The 23,235-nt window shown below is 57.4% G+C and overlaps 1 protein-coding gene across 1 annotated transcript; it reads left to right on the top strand.

The window, feature by feature from the left end:
* The first annotated feature begins 27 nt into the window (after positions 1–27).
* SARS2 (seryl-tRNA synthetase 2, mitochondrial) lies at positions 28–19,583 on the top strand. The gene is made up of 16 exons (XM_073321712.1): positions 28–292; positions 1,390–1,485; positions 2,917–2,946; positions 4,362–4,502; positions 6,077–6,131; positions 7,085–7,148; positions 11,019–11,124; positions 11,903–11,950; positions 12,661–12,769; positions 14,651–14,696; positions 15,397–15,484; positions 16,081–16,193; positions 16,439–16,532; positions 17,001–17,093; positions 17,529–17,594; positions 18,405–19,583. The coding sequence occupies exons 1-16, from the start codon at positions 29–31 to the stop codon at positions 18,519–18,521; spliced, it is 1,530 nt and encodes a 509-aa protein (XP_073177813.1). The 5' UTR covers position 28; the 3' UTR covers positions 18,522–19,583.
* The last annotated feature ends 3,652 nt before the right edge of the window (positions 19,584–23,235 follow it).

Below are 23,235 nucleotides of genomic sequence, written 5' to 3'. Positions count from 1 at the left end.
GGGCGAGCGTGTCACATGACCGGCAGACATGGCGGCGCCCATGGCACTGGGGAGGGCGCTGCGGCGGGTCCGGGCGTGGCGGGCGCTGCCGGGGCCGGGGCTGCCCGGGGCGGGGAGGCGGCGGAGCAGCGAGGGGGCGGCGGGGCGGAGCCGACTGTACGAGCACGTGCGGGAAGGGAACAGCGCGCGGCCCCGCCTGGACATGGCGGCGCTGAGCGCCCGGCCCGAGCAGGCGGAGCGGGAGCTGGAGACCCGCAAGGGGCCGCTGGGGCCCCGGGACCTGCGCGAGATCGTGAGTCCGGGGCGGGGCCTAGCGGGAAAGGGGTGGGGCTTGTGGGCAGTGGGCGGGGCCTATCTGAAAGGGGGCGGGGCATGTGTGCAATGCCCCCACGGAAGTGGGTGGAACTTGTGGACATGGGAGGGGTTTAGTGGTAAGTGGGTGGGGCTTAGGGCAGGGGAGGGGGCAGGGGCAATGAGCGCCTTGGCGAAGGGGATATGGGTGGTTGGGGTGGGTGCTAGAGGGAGGAGGGTCTTGTGGAGAGTGGATAGGATAGGGCTGATGAGAAGGATTTATAGAGTGGGCGGGGCCTATGGGGGAGGATGGATGGGGGCTATAGAGGAGTGGGAGGTTTATGGGGATGGGATGGGCTAAAGGGGAGGGACTTATAGGGAAGCGTCATGAGGACTATAGAGGAGTTGCCGGGGACTACTGGGTGGGGTTTATGGGGATGGGGGAGTCTACAATGGATGGGTTTATGGGATATGAAGTGGGTCTTAGAGAACTGGGGAGGGGCCTTTGGGGAAAGGATAACAGAGAATGGGGTGTGGGGGGTTGCTGAAGTGGAGGGTACTGGCTTGCCTTCCTGTGTGCTGCCGTTGTCCCTGGCTCCTGCTGGGTGTGATGGCTCCATCTTTCAGATCAGCAGCCAGCTAACAGGGAGAAGATGGATCCAGCTTCCCCAAGCAAAAGCAACAGGGTGATCCTGATCTGATTTTGGTCTCTGTCACCCCTGCTCACAGGACTCTGAACAGCAGCCCTGAAGCTGACTAGAGCCTTGTAAATTTCCCTGTTGCTATTTCTGCCAGCAGCGCTGCAGCTGCCTCTGTGTGGTGAAGGAGACAGCTCAGGGTAAGGGGAAGCTGGAAGAGGAGGTGGATTTGGGAGGGAAGGACGTAAGGTTAGGAGGTTAAGTTGAAGAGTTGGATTCAGGGGGAAAGGTGATGCTTTGAATATGGGAAAGAAAGAAAGACAGAGAGGGTTTGGGAGAGCGAGAAGGGAAAATGATCTACAGAGTGGAAAATACCTGCTGCTTTGTAGTGTTCGGAGGAGCGACTGTTAGAGAAACCCCAGCTCGGAGCACTCATGCTGCTGTTTTCCATCCCCACCAGCTCTCCACGTGGAAGAGACTGGTGAATGTGCAAGAAGAGATTGGAAAACTTGAAACTGAGAAAGAGGAAGTCTCCGTTCAAGTGAAATACCTCGTGGTGAGTCTACACAGCAGCACCTGTCCTATTCCCCAAAATAAAAATACCCACCATTACACAGATGTCACGGTCCAGAACTTATCCGAGGGGCATCCCTGGAAATTGCACAGACACCTTATTCACTGTATCCTGGCTTCATCTGCCTCAGCTGCCATCTCCTCGGCCGTGAATGACTTCAGGTCCTTTCGAAAAGGTGACTGTGTGCATAGAATCATAGAAATGTAGAACTGGAAGGGACCTCTGTAGGGCATCTAGTCCAGTCCCCTCTACTGTAGCCAGAGGGGATGGCACAGTGAACCAAACATCAGGTTTGAAACCTGTAGACTCTCTGGATCTAGAGCATGGATCCAGCAGTTGATGCAAACCTTTATCCTTCCCATTAATTCAAATTCTGCATATTTTATGTTATGTGGATTCTTCCGATGAGACCACAACATCAGAAACTGAACACTAAAACCCCCATATGGCACGTTTCTTAAGCATAGGGGGTCAGATCTTCTTCCCCCTCCCGTCACTAATCCTGGCTGCCGATCGCTCTAGCAACAACAGCTTCATTTTAGTGCTGGATGAACTGTATCCATTAGAGAGAGTCTGTCAAGTGCCTTTTACCAGAAAGCAAAGGACTGTAACTGGGCTCAACTCCTGTTGGCAAAACTACCATTGACTTCAGTGGGTGCATCTTTCAGTCTGTCGCTGTATGACCTCATGGGTTGCCATGGTAGCTCAAAATATGTGACTTTGGACTTTGATGACTTTTAAGCAAGGTGTCTTTAGTCTACTTGCTGCTTGTGGGTTTTTTTGTTTAACTTTATGGGCGGTTTGTGCATGTTTTGTCTGTTTTTTCCCCCTTCTGCCTCGCCCCCTGCCGAGCATGACTGACGAACCCTCCCCCCCCCCCCATTCTCTAACCCCACCCCTAAGGGTTTTGTGCTGCTTTTGGATCCATTTCACACTTGTGGGCCTTTGAAAAATCCAGCAGCTGGCAATCCTTGGGTTTGATTCTCCCCTCATACTAGTGCAAAACTGGAGTGACCCCAGGGAAGTGGGTGGAGTTACACTGGTGTAAAATTGAGATAAGTTAGCAGAGAATCAGGTGCATAGTGTGTAGATTACTCCCGGGCCCTGGGGTGAGATTTTCTGCTAGGTCACAGGCTGCCCCCTTTTCCCCTATGTTTCCAAACAGCCCCAGTGTGCAATACAATATTTCCATGTTTAAAAGCCCCTACTGCTTGTGGCTTCTAACAGCTGGTATAATTTTCCGTCATCACAGATGCTCTGTTCAGCATCTTAAAAGAACAGATGCTGGGGAGCTATGAGGTTGCTTACTTTCATACAATCCAGGCGCCCCTGGTTTTGTTTTCTTTAGGCCGGACACCCTTCAGCAAGGAAATAACTCTTACTACCTCCTGTTTTTCTTTTTTTTCCTCCCAGGAGACCCAGGACAAGAGCACATTGCAGTCGGTAAGAGCCAGATTTTGCTAATGTAACAATCTGTGAAAGCTCAAGGAAGCATTAAGTGCACACTTGACCTCTGCAGATCGATGCTAGAGGGTCACACACTTAATTCCTTAAGTAGACTGAGCTGTAAGCCCAAGGAGAGCAGAATATTAAGCTGTTGCCTGTGATGTGTAAGGAGCAGCAGGGGGCGCCAGAGAGATATCCACCAACTCACTGCAGCAAACGGCCACACTGGGTTTCTGACTTTGCTCTCACTTGGAGCACTGAAATCCCGTTTTCCGATTCTCCCGCAAATCAACTGGGCTCTGCGTCTTGATGCCTAAAATATACCCTGAAAATTTGAAATTGATCAGACTGTAGCAACCCAAATCTGCTTTGATAATCTGTTCAGAAGCTAAATGGCCACCCCTAATAGTCCAGAAACTGACTTGGATCGTTGGATTTCTTGCTAGCTACCTGAATAGATATGTATTAGTGAAGCTGTGCAACAGAAAACTGCAGGTGATCAGCTGTGTTAGAAGGCTTCATGTTTAGGACTCCGCAGGGCCTGTTTGATCTGTGGCCGCTGGTTTTGGGCCATCCCTGCTTTTAGCATGAATGTGCTATTAGCAGAAGCCCTCGTACGTTACAAGCCCTGGCAGGAGCATATGGAGAGCTCCTTAGAAATCCTCCTTCACTAGGAAGGATGGAGGTTGGGGCAACAGGATGAGGCGTGGACAGGTAGCTTTGAGAGGAAGACCGGGCATGCGGGTTAGGGCACTGGACTTCATGTGTGACCCTGAGCCGCAGTTCTCCAGCTATCACGTGAAGAGAACACATCTTTTATTTTTACCCCACCTTTGTCTGTCTTTAGATTTTAAGCCCTCTGATGCATGACCAGTCTCCTTTTTTCCTGTCCTAATGCAATGAGGCTCTGGTCTTCATTGTGACCTCGAGGCTTTACTGCCATTCAAATCCCTGATGTTCAGGGCTTTAAAGAAAAGAGGGGCTCTCTGGCGGTTAGAGCGTGTGATGGGTGTCCCGTGGAATGTTTCTGTTCCCAGCTCCGAGAGGGGACTCCTGGATTAGTTTTGTGAGAACAAGAGACTGGCTGGCCTGATGTCCGAGTTCAGTTCCCAGGTCTGCCGCTGTGTGACGCTGGGCGGGTTGCCTTTCTGTGCCCAGTTTCTAAATTTCTAGAAGGGGCTGATGCTGCTTTGAGGTTCGTGGTTGACAGAGGCAGTGGAAATGAATGCTGTAATACAGTGCAGGGTACAAGCTGTTGGGAAGATCCTGTAATACGCAGGGGCATATGGGCAATGAACCTCAAAGAGTGGCACAAAACTCGGCCATTGGATATATACCTGGCTCCTTTTTAATCCTGGATCTGGCTGAGACTCGCTCCTCCTTACTATGTTCTCATCTGCTCCCCCAAACAGCTTCCCGATTACCAAGCGCTACGGAACCGAGGTCGGGAAATACGTAACCAGCTGAATTCCCTGTACCAGCAGGAGATGCAACTGGATGAAAAGTACTATCTGAAGGCTCTGAAACTGCCGAACTGGACCCACCCCGATGTGGTAAGGCGGGGCTGCTGGGTCATGGGACAGAGGGTTGCTGTATGGGTGCACAATAGTCACTCAAGACACTGGGAGGCTTAACATTAGAGTTGGTAGGAAACTCTTATGAATACAGAAGAGATCCAGGTAAAGCTAGGTGTCTGTAGTGTATGTGGATTCAGTCACCTGGGCTTTAGATGTTGATATGGAACTTTCACCTTATTTCAGTCAAGTCTGTCCCTGAGCTTTGACTTAAACAGCTGCTCGTGTACAAGGGAGGGTGTAGAGAAGAGCCACGAAAGGGACCCAAGGGCTGGAAGAAACGCCTGACAGGAAGAGTCTTAAGGAGCTCAGTCTGTTCAGTGTCTCAAAGAGAAGATGAAGAGGTGACTTGGTCGCCGTGTATGAATACCTTCCCAGGGAGAACAGACCAGGTGTGAGAAGATTCTTTAATCGAGCGGAGAAAGGCAGAACTAGGACCAATGGGTGGATGTTAAAGCTGGAACAAGTCCAGTTAGAAAGAAGGCACCGGTAAACAGTGCGGGTGATTAACCGTCAGTACCAGCTCTTGATGGCTTCAAATCTCAACTGGATGCCTTTCAGGAAGACGTGTTAGCCAGCCACAAGTGCTTGGACTCAATACAGGGGTGACTGGGTGAAAATCTCCACCCGGTGCTCTACAGGAGGTCAGACTAGATGAGTGAATGGTCCCTTATTCTGGCATTAAAATCTTATTTATCTTCTCTCTCTCTCCATCCATCCTCCCACTAAGGAGAGCGTTGCCCCGGCATAGCACACAGCCGTTCTTACAATGTCATGGCCTCACTCTTTCTTTTTTTTCCTAACGGTGTGGAGTATCTGCAGCTCTAACCGCTAGACCCTGCTCCCCTCCCATTAGATGTATTGATTTGTGCCCGGCTCCCCACCTTTAACCAACGGCCTCTCATCCACGGACATAGGAGAGGCAGATCAGGGAGTCTGGGTGTGATTACTGCCAGGAGGGAAAGACAGGGCCGATCTCTCCAGAATTGCCCTGCCCTGTACGCTCCCCTTGCAGCTCTGATACTGGCCGCTGTCAGAGACAGGACACTGGGCTAGATGGACCCTCGGTCTGACCCGGTCTGGCCATTCCGATGGTCTTAGAGAACCATGCTTAGGGCTTGCCTCTTGTGGAAAGGCTGTCTTGGCTCTGATAATACAGGTAAAACTGGCCCAAAGCAGTGAACCCACACCGCCTTGCTAAACCGGCTAGAGCTGCTTCCCCTGCAGATTGTGAATAGGCGCGCTGCATTCTGGGTAAGCATCCCAGCATGCAGTGTTCCCCTGCTTCGCACTCTGCATTGCGGGATTTTTCTCACGCCACCCTTGGAATTGTGGGACTTTGGGTCGAACGTGCAAACTCCCATAATGCCCTTTCCGGTGTCCTGGAATTCAGTTAGCCCCTAGGTGGTGCCACGTCCCAAGGCCGGGTCAAAGAGAGAGAGAGATCCATGTAATTATGGGGCTCATCCGCTTTGGTTTTGGAGTGCATTCCGCATGCCTCTCTTGAATCTTTGTGGTGGTCCCACACGACCTTTGATCTTTCCTTCCTCCAGCCCGTCGGAGATGAGAGCCAAGCGAGGGTGGTGGAGGTCGTGGGAGAGAAACCAGGTAGGAAGTGGATTCTCGGGGCGGGTTTTGGACCCTGTATGTGGGGAAGGGTCACATGGGCCGGCTGCAAAGCCCATCTACAGCTGGCGTTCCTGATCCCATCTTCCCCCAGCTGGGGGGATCTGGCCCTCGGTTAGCCTTGGTTGTGACCTGCCTTCTCCAAATCTGCCTTGGAGATGGGAACATCTGCTGGGGAGAAGGGGAAAGACCGGCTTTGTCCCCGTGAGCCCCAGGGAACTCTGGGAGCAGCAGCTTACAGGCAGAGAGAGCCTGGGGATGGGGCCCTAGTAGCTGGCTTAGTGGGGTTCTGCAGGTCTTTGGCAGCAGTATGTGTGTTTGCGGGCGGGGGGGAAGACACCAAATATTAAGACATAGGATGGGAGCAGTCAGACATCATCCCTGTGAGGGGAGAATGCTGATAGCTGGAGTGCATGGTCACTCAAACATTAGCTGTCTGGGTGTCAGAACTCCTGGGTTCCATCCCAGGCTCTGGGAGGAGAGTGGAGTCTAGTGGTTAGAGCAGAACAGGGCTGGGAGACAAGACTCCTGGATTTTGTCCCCAGCTGTGGGAGGGGAGTGGGATTTAAAGGGTTAGAGCAGAGGACGATTGGGTGTCAGGACTCCTGGGTCCTGTCCTGCAGTTCAGAAACTAAATAACTTTGACCGTGTCTTCCCAGCTCTGTCACTGGCTCCCTTTGTGACCTTGAGCAAGTTACTTCCCTGCTCTGTGCCTCAGTTTCCCCAGCTGTAGCAGAGACTAACGCTTGCCCAATCTCCTGGGTGGTTTGCCCGACTGCCAAGTGCTTTCTGCTCACTGGATCCTGCACAGTAGATGCACCTGCCGAGTACTGTGTCCACTGAGTTAGTGGGGGAAGAGTCCCCTACAGCTGTGATGCGTCTCCTGGGACCCCGTTGTGACTTTAACCCTTTGTTTCCCCTCCCCTTCATTTTAGCTTTTGATTTCAAAGTGAAGGGGCACCTGGAAATTGGGGAAGACCTGGCTATCGTCAGACAAAGGTAAGATAGTGGGGGGGGGGGGGAGGGTTTGTTTTTAGAGCTACATTACACTGAACTTTGGGTTGAAATCTGATACCAAGGCCTGTCTGATACGTAGGCTTAATCCACCCGGCTCTGAGCCCTCCACGTTAAATGCTAAATTGGGTGGTACGACCGCTGCTGGAATCCCGTGTCCAGGACTGGGGCCCACAAGTCACGAGGGATGTTGGTAAATGGGAGAGGGGCCAGAGAAGAGCCGCGAGAATGATCAGAGGGTTAGAAAACCTGCCGTAGACTCAAAGAGCCCAAACGCTGCTTTAGCTTAACGAAGAGAAGGTAAAGGAGAGACTTGATCCCAGTCTCTAGGTACGTAGGTGGAGAGCAGCAACGTGACGAGAGAGGGGTCTTCAGTCTAGCTGACGAAGGCCTGACAAGATCCCTTGGTTGAACGTTGAAGCTGGACAAATAGACTGGTAATCAGGTGCAAAGCTTCAGGGCCGCTCTAACCCATGGGCCGCGGGGGGCAGAGAATAGCCACAGCACAAAAAGTGCGCTCCGGCCATGTCCCCGATCCACCCCCTGTGCTGCAGGCCGGGCCCTTTGCCACTTGCACACCAGCTGCAGAGACTGCTGCGCAGGGTGGCTTCTTGGGAGGCCATCTCCACCCACCGTGTGATCCCTTTACACTGCCGAAGGGTCTCGAATATATCTGAGCATCAGACCCTTGGAGCCTAAAGGGCCGTGACTTACTAGCCGCCACCCCCTCCCCCCCCCCCCCGCGTTTATACCTTCCTGCCTCTGGCAGAGGGTCAGGTTTGGAGAGACCACTCCAGACTGGGAGACTGCATTTTGCGATCCCATCGATGAGGCAGCTGGCCCCTGCGCCTGCCCTTGGGGGACCCCCAGGGGATGCGGAGGGGGCTGTCTGCTCTCGTGAACTGTGGATGGTTGTGAGGTTGAAATTTTCTGCATGTTGCTCGCAGCAGATTGGAAGGGAGAGGGCCGGATGCACAGATGGGAGAGTGAGGGGTAGCTGTTCACAAGCAGCCCAGGAAGTCAGTTTCACAGCCGTGGCTGCAACTTGCTTGGTTCTTGTGTCCTTTGGGGTGATGGAGGCTCTGGATAGCTCCGGGCAAGGAACGAGCTCAGGTCTCCTGCAGGGTGAAGTAACAAAAGGAAGGCGCTGTGGCCTAAGGACTGAGGCATGGGAATCCAGACACCTGGGTTCTATTCCGGTCTCTGCCACTGACATGCTGAGTAACCTTGGGCGAGTCATGTGCCTTCTCCATGCCTCAGTTTCCCCTCCCAACCCTGACCTCAGCCTGTGAGCTCCTTGGGGCAGGGACTGCCTCTGCAGGGCCCTGGTTTCAGTGGGGCTCCTATAATACATCTAATCGGGGGGAGCTGAGGATCGATTGGCCGGGGGCTGGACTTTGACTGGCGCTGAGCGGTTGACCTCAGAGTTGTGGGTGCTGAGCACCTGTGAAAATCGGGCCCTGGGGATGCTGTCTACCTGGGAAGTCCTGGGGAAGAAGAGAGCAGAACCTTAGTCCAGGCAGGATGTCAGATAGTCTGGCCTGTAGCCCAGATTGGGGCTTGTTTGAGTCGAAGGGCTTGTCTCTTTAAAACAGCCGAGACTAGGTGGCCCCCCCGAAGCCGCCGATCCCTCGTAAATGTCGCCTGCCCATCCACCATCAGGCAGATCTGCCTTGCATCTTTTGCGCTCTGTGCAGGGAGAGCCATAAACTCTCTCTGGCAGGGTGGCAGATGGTTCCTGGGGGAGCAACTGCCTGCTGTCGAGGCAGAACGCCACAGACCTCGGGAGGCCGCTGGGTTGGAAGAGAAACAGCCATTGTCAACGACCAACGTCCTCGGCCAGCTACAAACGGATGAAGCGTTGCTGAGTTCAGTGGAGCTCTGGCAGCTTAAACCAGTTGCGGATCTGGTGCTTTAATGCCCAAGTGCCACGTGCTGGGCCATGTGTGTTACATGGCTCGTGTCCGCAGGGGATGCGGGTCTGTTAAGAGCCAGATTCGGGGGCCTGGCTCGTAGCAGCTTGTGATTTCAGCTCTCCAGGTGTTTGGTTCAGTCCCCTTGGGATGTCTCCCAAAATGGCAGCTGTCAGACACTGGTTCTTGGGAACCTACCTCTGGCTTTTTTGGTAGTTAACAGTGTGATCTGCTCTGGCTAGGCTGGAGCACGCAGCTGCCAGCTGACATGGGGAGACGGGTCCCACTGGACACCTTCATGGAAGATCCTAGGTCTGAATTACAAAGAGGAAGTGGGGTCTAGTGATTAGAGCAAAGGGGGCCTGAGTCAGGACTCCTGGGTTCTATCCCCGGCTCTGGGAGGGGAGTGGTGTCTAGTGGTTAGAGCAGCAGGAGCTGGGAATCGGGACTCTGGGTTCTATCCCCGGTCTTGGAGGGGAGTGGGGTCTAGTGGTTAGAACCGGGGGGGTCTGGTAGTCAGGATTCCTGGGTTCTGTTGGGGGCAAGTCCCTTCACCCCTCTCTCAGTTTTCTCCTCTCTGTGAAATGGCAAAGATCTTGAGCTTCACCACCCTGAATCAGCCCTTCTAAAAAACCCACCCTTTAGAGGCTGGGACATCTTATTCTCTCCACTTCCCAGGTGGGGAAACTGAGGCACAGAGCAAGGCAGTGACTTAACTGAGCTGCCTGAGGGATTCAGAGGTTGGACAGAGAATAAAACACAGGAGTCCTGATGCCCCCCGCCCCCGCTCTAACCACATCAAAGGGGCACCCTCCAATAGGCATGTTGATCTTGTAGTTAGGGCATCAGACCGCACTAAAGTGATCAGCCACCTGCTGTGTCTGGATGCCTCGGGGGCCCTGAGTTCCAGATCAGCTGTTGCTCTCTCTGGGCCCATTAGCTGATTGCTGACGCCCCCAGCCTCCTGCAGAATGGAGGGGCCATAAATGTTGCGTGGGTTGCCCTTTCTCCTCCCTGTTGTTCGGCTGTGGGCCTCGGGCACTTTCCGACATCAGGCGCGCCTCCCCTGACTCCCCCACTGCCCTGGGGTGAGAGCGATGGCCCGTCATGGAAAAAGTCTCTTCTCCCTCGGCATCTGCACGGGTGTCACGGGGCTTGGCTAATTTCTCTCCCTCTTCAAGATGCTCCCGTGGCTCCAGGAAGGCGGGAGTGAGTGGAATTACTCCAGAGACGAATCTGGCCCCTTTGTCCATTAAATGGGACAATAGCTGTTTCCGTCTCAACTCCTTCGCCCACCATCCTTGGATCGTCACAGATTCCCCTCCAGAAGGGACCACCGTGATCGTCTGGTCTGACCTCCTGTATATCCCAGGCCAGAGAACTGCCCCAAAGCAGAACTTATAGCAAAACTCTTGATTTAAACTTTGTCTGTGATGGAGAATGCTCCATGACGCTTGGTCAATTGCTCCAGTGGCTAAGAGCCCGTTATTAAATAGTTGTTCCCCATGGAGGTACTTATAGCCTGGGGCCAAGCTGCCCCTTAAACGTCTCCTTGTTAAGCTATGTAGTTTGAATCTCTCGCTATAAGGCAGGTTTTGCAATCCTTTAATCTTTCTCTGAATTGCCCCTTCTCCCAGCATGCCCTGCAGGGACCCCGGGGGGGGGCAGGGCAGATTGGGCTCCGTGACCCCAATGGTGACTGACAATCTGAAGCTCCCCACCACCACCCCTGTGAGGTAGGGCGGTGCTGTTATACAGCTGGGGAAACTGGGGCGCGGAGAGGCTAAGCGACTTGGCCGTGATCGCACAGGGAGTCAACAGCAGAGCTGGGCTCCAGGTTAGGGCTGCGCCATGTTTCCGGGAGCAGCCAGTCGCTCCCTGTGTTATGTTGCCCAGTGGAAGTGGCTTGACATGGTCTCTCTTCCTTTCTCTCCCCATGCAGGCGCCTCTCTCACATCTCAGGCCACCGCTCCTATTATCTCCGTGGGGCTGGAGCCATGCTCCAGCATGCCCTGGTGCAGTTCACCGTCAGCAAGTTGGTGAAACAGGTACTTCCAGCTGGGTTTGCCGTGTGGCCTGGGGGCAGCCTGATCTAGTGGTTGGAGCAGGGTGCGAGGCGTCTGGGCTCGCTCCCCAGCTTGGGGAGCGGGGTGGGGTCTGGTGGCTGGAATGGGGAGGGGCTGGAAGTCAGAGGTTCTGTTCCCAGCTCTGGAAGGGGAGTGGGGTCTAGGGCTTAGAGCAGAGAGGTTGGGCTCCTGGGCTCTATTTCTGGGCTTGGGGAGGGTGGGAGTGGAATCTAGTGGTTAGAGCAGAGAGCCAGGACTCCTGGTTCCTGCTTCCAGCTGTGGAAGGGGAGGGTGGGATCAGGAGCTCAGACTGCTGGGTTCTATTTCCGGGCTTGGGAGGGGAGTGGTGTCCAGTGGATAGAGCCCCGGGAAAAGGCGGGGGAAGGGGGAGTCGTCGTCAAGACTCCTAGGTTCTGTTCCAGACTGTGCCGCTGACTCGCACGTGTTTGAGGGGGCGTCAGGATTCAGTTCATTAATAGGATTTTGAGGCTCCATGCCCCACCAGCGTCCTCGGATAGACCCTGTGTCAGGACATTTGGTCGGTCTCAGGCCAGCCCCTGCTGTCCGCAGCGCCAAACCGCCCCCAGAATTCAACCCCCTGGTCGGCAGCCTCCGCAGAGGCTGAATGGGGTCACGGAGCCCAATCTCCCCTGCCTCCTCCCCCCGTCCCCGGGGTCCCTGCAGGGCATGCTGGGAGAAGGGACAGTCGCCCTGGGTCCGCTGGCCTGTAGGATCTTCTCCTTTCTCTCTCCCTGCCTAGGGCTTCATTCCGATGGCCGTTCCAGACCTGCTGCGAGGAGCCGTGTTTGTAAGTGTCCTGGGGACGGAGCCCTGGCCCCCCCCTGCCCAGGAACATGGACGTTTCTGACTTCCCCGCCCCCCGTTCTTTGCTGGCCTTGACAGTAGGGTCTCCCAGAGGCCGGCTGTGTCGGTGCCGTGTTCCCAGTGCTGGCCCCCGACTCCTCTATCCCAGTGTTCCTGTTACAACTTGATCCCGTCAGCCCCCAGCTCTGGGATCCCAGTGATGCTGGCTCCTGCCTCTGCATTCCCAGCAGTGCCAATTCCCGGGTGCTCATTCCACCCCCAGCTCTGCTGGCTCCCAGGTCTCTCTCTGCTCCCAGGCACCCACCCTGTCCCACAGCTCTACACTGAGAGTGGCAGCTGGCCCGACTTCCCCCAAGCCCTGTATTCCCAGGGTCGTGCATTCTCCACCAGCTTGCTCCTCCCCCTGTTACTGGTGCTCCCCGGGGGTCTGCCCACCCTGCTCCAGGCCCCTTGCGGTCTCCCTCACTCTCCATTTCTCCCACTAGGAGCAGGGCCATGGGTCCATCAGCCGTGCAGAGTGTCTGGCCACCTCTCGGAACCTCGAATTTGGGAGGGAGGGAGGGCAGGCGCGATTCTGGGTGAGCCGACAGGGTGGCCACCCAGGACTGGGGGAGCCCTGGCAGGGGTGGGTTGCTCTACTGGGGAGCTGGACACCGTGGAAATAACCAGGGCTCTGCAACCTCTGCCCTTCAGGAAGGCTGTGGCATGCAGCCCAACGCCGTCCCGTCCCCGGTGTACAACATCGACCCGACCCGCTTCGAGGACCTGTGCCTGGCTGGCACCTCCGAGGTCGGCATCGCAGGTGAGGCAGGAACCGGCGGGCCATGTCCGTCCTCGGCTTCCTGGTGCGACACTGAAACGCTGTGCCCCAGAGGTGGCCGCATTTCAGCAGCGGTGGTGGGGACGGGATGGAAGGGCCCAGGTCAATGTGAGATGAGGTTGGTCTGATCCCTGAGCCCCAGGGAGCGCTAGGTCCCTGGGCTGATGTCTGATAATTTACACTTCCTGCATTCGCTGCACCTCCGACCCCACACCGGTGGCGGGGCATATTACCCCTTTAAGGGACCGGCTGGAACTGGCAGCCGGGTGCAATCACGGCACGCCCTGCCCTGCACTGGGGCTGTGTGTAAACAGGGAAAGGAAGCTGAGCCAAAGGGAGAAGAGACCAGACCTAGGCCTGGGAAAATCGGTTTTTCAGTTGTAAGTTTGGAGACTCTGACGCCAGGCCCTTAGAAACTGGATTAAGCAGCTTCTTTCCTGAGCTCCTCAAACGCTCCGGGAGCTAGGAACTCTGCCAGCTGGGATTGCTTCAGGGGCCCTAAAAAGGACATTTTAGTTTTAACCGGCCCCTTCTCGGATCCCAGTGCACCTCCCCGCTTAGATCTCAGGCCTCCAGCCGGCACCTTCATCAGGGCAGGATCCCACCATCCTCTTCCTCCTGGCGGGGGGGCTTTGAGTTCGTCTACCCTGGAGCTGGGAGCTGTAATTCCCACTTCGGACAGAGCTAGCGGGCAAAGAATAGCGGTGTGACCCCTCCCCTGCGAGACCCCAGGCACCTCCTCAGACTAGCCCTGACTCCGCCGCGGCTGCACTTGATTGCATGCTCCCTCGACCGGAGCGAGCGCGGGTACATCTCCAACAGAGCACTTAGACACCGAGCGGCCCTGCCCACGCTGCGTGGCTTTCTTCCAGGCGTCTCCGAGCCCCTCTGGGTTTTCAGCGCTCTGGTGCAGCCGGGGGAATAGCGAGCGACCGCTGCCAGTCCACCCGACCGCTGCCTTCGGTTGTCTCGAGGCCGGGACTCACACGGTGGCTGGCGGACGAACGCCGTCCCGTTTCTGTGCCTGGTTCCTCCAGTGTGCCGTAGGCTTGTGTCTTCCGCCGATCCGGCCGGTTTTCTCCAGTCGACGGTGAATGGCCTGAGTATTACGGAGTCGGGTACCTCTGTCCCTGCTGGGAATTGCACCCCAAGCTCCGGCGTAGCCTTAATTCTCAGGCTGCCCCGGATCCGCCAGCAGCTCTGCCCCCACCAGTCTGTTCTCTGCCGCTGTGCTGAGAGTTAGCCAGCGACCAGTCGCGGCCTATTTATTCAGAACAAAAGCACTCCGGAGAGAACAGATCTGGGGAAAAAAACCCCAAACCAGGAACCACAGGCGCTCACCCGTCTTCCAGCTGGCAGGTCTCGAAGACCTCCAGGCACCCAGCAGGGCCTGTCTCTGGGCTGGAGCGTGAGGGACCCTCTGCCCTATGTCAGGGCGGGCGCTTTGTGCTGTTCCAGGTGCATCGTGTGCCAGGGCCTTTGAGCCAGGTTGAGCAGCCTGGTCCCCATGGTGGTGGTAGTTCATTGTTTCGGGGTGGCGGGGGGGGTTATGTTAATGCCCCCCCCTCCCCCCAACTCCTTCGTTGGCTTTAGATCCTGCAGGGAACATGTTTTCTCTCCTCTGCTGAGCCAGCAGTGCGGTCGCGAGCCAGCCCAGGAAGATCTCCCTACAGCTGATAGTGTGGGCTCTGTCTATTCCCTGCTTTCTCCAGCCATCCACCGAGAGAATCCAGCAGCGCAGGGGCCTTGGTCTTGTTGCTGCTGTACCCAGGAGAAGGGCTTAGCGTGCCCGGCACAAGGAGGGGGCCACCCCATCACCCTCTTCTGTGCCCCTTACTGAAACCCTCCTCCCCCTTTTTCCAGGCTACTTCATGGATCATGCTGTGAATTTGGAGGACATGCCTGTCAGGTAATAACCTTCCCCTTGCCTCACATGGTTTGTTTTTCACAGTCGTCATCTTCCTTCTTGATCTGTCTCTCTCTGCTCCCATCCCAGCTCCGGCCCTTTGACTGGCCCCTCCGTGCAATCCCACGGCGCTCAGCGCAAGAGCCTTCTCCCCCGCAGCGCTCGCCGTCCTGGGCACTTGCCCCGTATTTCTCCCACCCTGACAGTTCTCTGTCTCATCTGGAATCGCACCCACTTTTCCTCCCTCAGCAGACTTGGTTTCTCTGTCCCTCCAGTGTCATTTATTCCCTGCCAGGGGTTTGGGAACGCTGTGCAAAGTAAATTCTTGTTGTATTCCACAAGGGGGGGCGGGGATAGAACCCAGGAATCCTGACACCCACAGCACCTCCTCCCCCTCCGCACTTCAACCACTGGACACCACTCCCCTCCCAGAGCCCGAAATAGCATCCAGGAGTCCTGACTCCCAACCTCCTTCACTCCCAAGCCTGCCCCGAGACCTCAGGGTTCTGTTCCTGGCTCGGAGTCGAATAGGGAAAAGTCTGTACTTCGGTGCCTCAGTTTCCCCACTCTGTCCAGTGGAGCTAATGATGCTCACCCCCATGGCAGCTGTGGGGGTTCTTCCCCCCCCCCCCCCCAGCCCCGGAGAGGGCTGGAACAATGGGTTTAATTTCATGGCCTGGCCTGTCCCTTTCCCCTTTGCCAGAACCGTGTGTTCCAGCACTTGCTACAGAACCGAGACCGACACTGGCAAGGAGCCCTGGGGGTTGTACAGAGTCCATCAGTTCACCAAGGTAGGGGCGCCATTCATTCTCTTGGGGAAAGCAGGAACTGGGGGGCAAGGGGGAATGGGAGATTAGAACCCAGGAGTCCTGACTCCTAGCCCCCTGCTCTAACCACTAGACCCCTCTGCAAGAGGCAGGGCCACCTTCCCTTTGCTGAGGAAGGGTGAGCAGAGAGGCGCTTAGTTTCCATACAGGATCCCGCTCTGGGTTGCTCCAGCTACCGGCCAAGGGGGCTTATCTGCGTTGGCACCTGGGGCCTGGACTGAGATCCTCTGTCCTACCCTAACCGCTGACCCGATGGGGGAGCGGACTGCCAGCGCCTCCTCCCCGGGGCTGGATCAGAACCGACACCCTCTGGGCCGACCGCTCCCACCAGCCTGGCATCTTCGGGTCAGGAGGGTCCTGTCACAGGGCATTGACAGCAGGGTGGCGTTCCAAGATCCCAGCCCTGGGGGACAGGGTCAGTGCAGGTTGAGGGAGGGGGGCCTGGGAGCCCTCCCGAATAAAAGGCCCGTGGGACGGCACGAGGAGCGGCACCCGGTTCCAGGGGGGGTGGCAGCGGCTCCTCCTGCCTGATGCGCCAGTTTCTCTTCCCCCCCCCACAGGTGGAGATGTTCGGGGTGACGGCGGCGGAGAGCGGGGAGGAGAGTGCCGCCCTGCTGGAGGAGTTCCTCGCCCTGCAGAAGGAGATCTTCTCCGAGCTGGGGCTGCACTACAAGTGAGCGGGGAAGGAGAGGCTGGGAGTTCTGCAGGCCCTTGTCAAAAGGGGAGCTATGGGGTAGGGGTGGGGAGCACCCCCGCAAGGGTTACCCTTCTGCCCTCCTTGGCGGCTCAGGGCTGCTTTCCCGGCTCGGCTGGGGAAAACGGCCCCAGCAGCCCCAGCCCTGCTTCGGACCGGGTGCCCCGAGTGCTGGGATTGGTCCGTACCTCCCGCCACCTGCCTGATCGATCTCTCTGCGGCAGGGTCCTGGATATGCCCACCCAGGAGCTCGGGCTGCCCGCCTACCGGAAATACGACATCGAAGCCTGGATGCCTGGCAGGGGCAAGTATGGCGAGGTGAGAACCGCCAGCTGGAGCGGTGCTGGGGGTGGGGGAAATCCAGGCACCAAGGGAGCAGCTTGTCCAGGGGATCTGGGGCAAAGGGGGCAGCCCTGGCTGATATCTGCTGCCGCCCCATGTGCCTTGGCTCCCTTAGGTTAGGATCCCAACCACAGTGGCTGTCCACCCGCATGCTTCAGGGTGTGGGGGTGGATAGGCATGTGAGGGGTCAGGAAGGAGATGTACAATCTCACACACACCCCTAATGCAAATGTAGTGATGGGGGGGGGAGAGTCCATTTGTGGGGAGTGGTGTGGCGGCACCAGGCCCACTGGTCTGTCCCTGGGGAGGTGTGGGGGGAGGGAACTGGTCTGGATGTGGGGACAACCTAATGCCCTTGGCGGGTCATGTGGCTGCTTTCTGCGTCACGTGACTGCCGTCCCCCAAGCCACCTCCCGCCACACGGCCCCCTCCTCGCTTCCCCAGATCTCCAGCGCCTCCAACTGCACTGACTACCAGAGCCGGCGTCTGAACATCATGTACTGCGACCAGACGGGGCAGCTCCGCTACGCACATACGGTGAGTGCCCGGGGCGGCGGGGGGAGATGGGGAACACCCGCACGCCCCCCAAAAGGAGTGAGGGGCGTTTCTCAGGCGATTTCACAGGAGCGTCAGATCTAGCTGGACTTGGGTGGGAGACCTAACAGAGCCTGGGTGCTGCATCCCAGTGCTGGGCGAGGGGTCCCTGTAGAAACCGTCCCCACGCCCCACCCCAGAGGGGGCTACGGCTCAGTACTGGGGGAGGGAGGGGTCCCTTTGTCTGTCAGGTTGGATCGTGCAGGGGGAACGTTGTATGTTAATAAATTCATCCGCCGTGGGGGCGAGCAAACTTCATGGCTACAGGTCCCGGAGCTGCTCGGGAGGCTGGCAGATGCAGGTCACCGGCTGGTGAGCGGCTGTGGGGCAGGGGGGATTAAATCCCCCCCCCGTCATTCGCGCTGTTCTTCTCCCCAGGTCAACGGAACGGCCTGCGCTGTCCCACGGGTGCTGATCGCTCTGTTGGAGTCCAACCAGCTCAAGGTGCGCTCCCGTCCCGCCGCGGGGGACATCTGTGCCCTGCGTTCGGCTCCTGGGCCTGGGGGCAGCTGTCCCCACTGACGACCAGCGCGGCGGAGGGGGGCCGGCCACACGGCCCCGGGGGAGAGGGCAGAGTTGTGGCAGCCTGGATTCTCTGCCCCAGCCAGGAGTAGAGAAGTGGGGAGGTTCCCCCACTGAACCAGAGCCAGGCTAGGGTTGAATTTAGAAGGCACTTTCCCGGTTCCCGTTTCAGGCCAGATGGGGCCGTTAGCTCATCTGGTGCAACCTCTCACACAGCACGGGCCGTTAAGTAGCACCCGCCGATGGCTGGAGTGCGCTCGCAGCGTGAGGCAACTCAGGGCATTTGTCCCCGAGAGCAAGGGGCCCCCAATGCCCCTGCACTTGCAGGGAATCGATGAGGGGAGATCTCCCCAGATGATCCTGCACCCCTGGCTACGGAGGAAAGTGGGTGTGGCGGGGAAATCCCCATGTCCCTGCCAAGCTGGGGGGAAATTCCTCCCTGCCCCCCTTCTCTCCGTCAGCTGGGGAGCAGCGCAGAAAATCGGGGATGGCTCAGCAGTGTGGGCCCCATTCCAGATTCCCTCCCCCCAACAAGATCCAAGTTTTTTTGGGGAGCAGGGAGCATCCTTCTGCCCAGGCAGACAGGCCCGGAGCCAGGATGGTGGAGTGGGCTCCAGGTGGGAGCTAGCGGGTAACGTCTACAGTCACTGCTGTTGTTTAGCCATGGGGGGGTGGATTCCCCCCCCCCCAGTGCTGCGTCTTAACCACCCCCTGCCCCGTTCCTCCCCCCAGGACGGCAGCGTCCGAGTCCCCGCGATCCTGCAGCCATTCCTGGGTGCGGAAATCATCGTCAAACCCAGCTACGCCCCCTTGAAATACATCGGGCCCAACCAGCCCAAACGCTGCTGAGCAGCCCACCGGGAGCAGCCGTAACGGGGACCAGCTGTCGGGGATCCCACTCCCCCCCCCCCCCCCGACCCCGCCAGCCCAGCCGGACGCAGACGAGACACGCGCACACCCCGGCAGCATTCAGAGGGGCCTTTCCTGGCTTGTTTTCCGGCTCTGAGCCACACCCAGGTTATTCTCAGTGGCTTGTGACCCGTCCCTTCTCCTGCCCCCTCGAGTTGGTCTGTGGCACCTGGATGGGGCCGATGTGGATGGGGTCTGAGGTGCTTCAGAAACCCCAAGATCCTTCCGGCACTGGATTGAGCTGCCTGGAGCCAGACCCCAGCACTGGCAAGAAGCAGGAAGCTGTGTTCTCCCCAGGACTCCTGGGTTCCTCCATCAGTAACCCCTGGCGAGGAGGAGGAGAGATCTGGCTTAGAGGCCTTTGCGGGGGCATGCTGCCGCCATGGCTAGATTCATTCACGCCCTGAACAATTCCCTCTCCGTGTCCTGCTCCGCAACCTCCCTGCCGGTACCAGCCACGACCGGCGGAGCTGATTGCTGACGAGATCGAGAGCTTTTCTCCCTGCGGGCTGCCGGTTCTCATCTGACTCGGGCCAGCGCTGGCTGCAGCGTGTTCCCATCGGCCAGCCCTTTGGAGACCCTGACGTGAAATGAGTTTTGCCAGGTCTCAGCCCAGCTCCCTGGTGGAGCCGCTTCGCACAGAGTAGGATCGGCACCAATTCTCACCGGCAGCCTCAGTGGAGAGGCAGAACAGGCCATGGAGACTGTACTTCCCCCTCAGCCGTAGCCAGGGTCCCCCGGGGCTCTGGCAACCAAGCAGGGGGGCAGTGTGTGGGGTGGGGAGGTTCGCCCTTGCAGCTGCCCATGCTATGGGGAAGGAAAGGGAGATCCAGGCTCCCTGATCGGTCGCTGGACTGACTGCAGGTGGGCAGGATCCCAGCCAAGGAGCTGAGAGGGGGAGAGAGATACCTGAGTGGGGCAGCTGCCAAAGTGGGGCATGGGGTTCCTGGAGCTGCCAATCAAGGCAACGAGATTGTGCCACCCATTAAATCTGCAATTGGAAAAGGTTCTTCTGTTCTCAAGGTCATTGCTTAAAACACAAACTGGTTAGGGAGGAGCAGGGTCCAGTGGGTTACAGCAAGGGGGGTTGGGAGTCAGGACTCCTGGGTTCTCTCCTAGCTCCGCCACTGACTCATGACCTTGGAACAAATCACTTCGTTTCCCACTGTGTGGAATGGGGGTCACCCCTCCCCTTCTGTCTTTGTGGATCCTCGGCTGAGCCTTTCCCGGCAGGGTGGAGGGGAAGTTGGTCTGGAAGGACCTGACCCAGCATCTCCATTGACCTCTGTGTGCTTTGGATCAGCCCTGTCGTGCGGTTGGGAAAACCCTCCTGCCTCAGGGAATTCCCTTTGCCCTGGTGCTTTGAGATCTCCAGTCCTGCTGCATTGGAGGGGGAGGCACCAATTGACTGTGGCAAATTGATCTTAATTGCTACTGTGGTCCAGAGTCACCAGGGAACGGAATAGCCAATGCTCCTGCACCCCCTGCTCCTCTGTGCTCCAGCAGTTATTCCACGGAGGAGAGCGACGCCTGCAGGACAGGGTGCAGGGTACTGGAACAGCTCCCCTGGCCAGTGGTTTCCCTGCCTTCGGGGCAGGATCTGACCCTTCGTGATTGTACAGAACTGCTGTTCGCCACTGAGAGGCAGCCGTCTCTGAGGCGGGGTGTGACAGCTGCTTATAGATGGACAGTTTACCCAGCACTGAGATGCAGCCACCTCTGGGGTGGAAGGTGGCAGCTGTTTATATGGGGATTGCTCCCCACCAGTGAAATCCTTCCAACCCCAAGTTGGCAGTCCACAGTTGTTTATCCTCCCCCAGCACTGAAATGCTGCCACTTCTGGGGTGGAAAGATGGCAGCTGTTTATACGGGGATCGCTCCCCCTGGGCTGAGATGCAGCCGCTTCTGGTACGGAACGCAGCAGCTGAGCAATGCCGGCTGCTCAAAGAACTACAGGCCCCGGTGCGACTGGGTTGGCGGTAGCCAAGTTGGGATCCCAGAGACGTGGTAGGACAAAGCTGTTTTGTCCATCACCTCTGCCCTTGCCAGCCAGCGTCAGAGAGGGGCAAGTAGTCCAGGTTTACGTGAAAACCTGCTGCTCCCCCCCCCCCCCCGGGGCTTTTTATTGCTTAGAAATTTGCCATGCCGGCTGATTTGATTCAATTCCTCCTGCGTCCTCCCTGGGGCTGCTTTGCTCCTGCGAAGGGAACAGGGTGCAACCCTTTTTGCCTGGCTCAGCCTGACAATTGCTCTGCCACAAAGAGGGGCCTGCAAAGGCGAGCACAGAACAGCTGCCAGCTGCCCGTTCCTGGCTGCGCTGATCAACAGCGAGGGGCACGGCATTTATCAGCGCTCGCCGGGAGCTAGGGCCGGGCGCCCACTGCTTCAAACTCGGCTGCAGGCCGAGGGCTCGCGATGCCCCGGGCGGCTGCGTCTGAGTCTGAGGGGAGAGCGCCCCCTCCGGAGTTGCCCCCGCAGCACCGTGCCCCCTCGCTTTGAGGGCAGCACGAGACCGGATCTTCTTTTTTTTTTTCTTTGCAAAGAGTAAAGTCACCCCCCCCCCCCAAAAGAGCATTTTTCAGGGCACCGAAACTGTTTGTGCATTTGGGTGGAATTTGGCAAATAGTTTTGGCTGAAAAAATGTTTGGTTTTTTTAAACGTCTAATTAGCTAAATTTCTGACTGAAACCATTGAAAAGCCGTGTTTTGGTTTGAAGGCCGGGTTCGATCCAATGCACAAACAGTTGTTTTTGTTTTATTTTATTTTTTGCATTTTGGCTCGAACCTACCTGATTTTGGGGGGGTGGAGGGTCCCAAAACGGCCAGTCATTTGCTCAGGGCTAATCAGCACTGATTGCAGAGGGAGAGCGCCCACTACTGAACCTCCCACTGCACTGGGGTCAGCGGTGACTGCGAGGGGAGAGCGCCCCCTGGAGGCCCTGCTGGGGTCAGCGGTGACTGCGAGGGGAGAGCCGGCCCCTAGAGGCCCCGCTGGGGTCAGCGGTGACTGCGAGGGGAGAGCGCCCCCTGGAGGCCCTGCTGGGGTCAGCGGTGACTGCGAGGGGAGAGCCGGCCCCTAGAGGCCCCGCTGGGGTCAGCGGTGACTGCGAGGGGAGAGCCGGCCCCTAGAGGCCCCGCTGGGGTCAGCGGTGACTGCGAGGGGAGAGCTGGCCCCTAGAGGCCCCGCTGGGGTCAGCGGTGACTGCGAGGGGAGAGCCGGCCCCTAGAGCCCCACTGGGGTCAGCGGTGACGGCTTGTGGCTCACCCTACTGCATCCCCTGCAGCACTTTCCAGAAGTGATGGCCATCATCACAGGCCTCAGTTTCTCCCACCAATGTCAATTAGAGGTGGCATTAGTCAGGCCCTGGATGAAAGCAGTTGCGTAGCGTTGCTCTGAGTTATTGAGTAGCTGTCCCCACAAGCCAGCTGCACCTGGGCCCTGGGTGAATGATCCCCGTAGGAGCAGCTGCCACACTTCCACCCAGAGGTGGCTGCATTCTAATGCTGGGGGAATGATCCTTATCCATACAGCCTTAGAACTTGTGATGCTGATTGTAATGTACTTTATTACGGAGTCACTCTGGATTGATGGCCAGGACCATTGCATGGTTCTGGCCCAGGTCCTGGCATCCGCCTGACTCCTTTGCTCGCCATAGCTAAGCCCTGGCACCATTCTCCCCCTTCCCACCCCCCGGGTGCTTGAGAGCACCGGGAGCAGGCAGCTAGCTGAGAATCACCTTTGACTGACTTCAGACTGAAACGGACCTGGAGCTTTAAATCAATGAGGCTCATTTAGAATCAGGGCAACGGAGTGACGCCGGTTTACACCTGCTACAGATCTGGCCCCATTGGCTGCAACGGAGTGACACCGATTCTGGCCGGGGCCGGGGGGATCTGGCCCCGGCTTTGGAATCAAAAAGAAGAGGGTTGTCATAGGAACAACATTAGAACAAGATGAGCCGGCGTCAAGTTTTCGAAGGGAAGCGCGTCGTTAATGGGGGTTGATTTGAAAGGGCAGCAGCGCGATCAAAATGAGAAATTAATTTAATTAAAGTGAACGAGGCATTTTTCAAACCCCAGGTTTCCTCGGCCGGGCTGGCTCATGTTTCCCGAGAGGAGCCAAACGAGGAGCTGTCCTATGTTTGTCACCGTTTACGCTTGTGTGAGTTTCCTCCGTGCTGGGGAGCGCCTTCACCCGGAGCTTTGTACGCAGCACTCTGACTGGAGTGGCCGTCAGGGCACTCGGCTTAGTTAATGAAGTCTCGTACACGCTTCTGTCCACACACAAATCAGTCTGACTCCCATCAGCAAGCACTCAGGACCCGGCTCCGAGGTCCCTTCTAGAGCCCAAGTCCTGTTGCGACTTGGGTCCCAGACCTGTTATTTTGCAGTGTGGACGCAGCTCAAGCCGCAGACCCGGGTCAGAAGGGCTGCGTGGCACAGAGCGGGCACGGCTCTGAGACCCGGGTCCAGCAATTGTAAAGCCAGGTTTACAATGGAGGGTGGACGCCAGTCAAGCGCTGGCTTGGAAACCGTGTCCACAAGACCGGGTCTGACCCCATGGGGGTGCGCAGAGCTCTGCCAGGGGGTACATCGACTCATCTAGATATTTGCCCGACTTTACTACAGGCTCCGTAAACAGCTCTAGTGAAGTT

Source organism: Lepidochelys kempii, chromosome 23, assembly GCF_965140265.1.
Source record: "Lepidochelys kempii isolate rLepKem1 chromosome 23, rLepKem1.hap2, whole genome shotgun sequence".
NCBI classification, from domain to species: domain Eukaryota; kingdom Metazoa; phylum Chordata; order Testudines; family Cheloniidae; genus Lepidochelys; species Lepidochelys kempii.
This window is presented reverse-complemented; position numbering and strand designations above follow the sequence as displayed.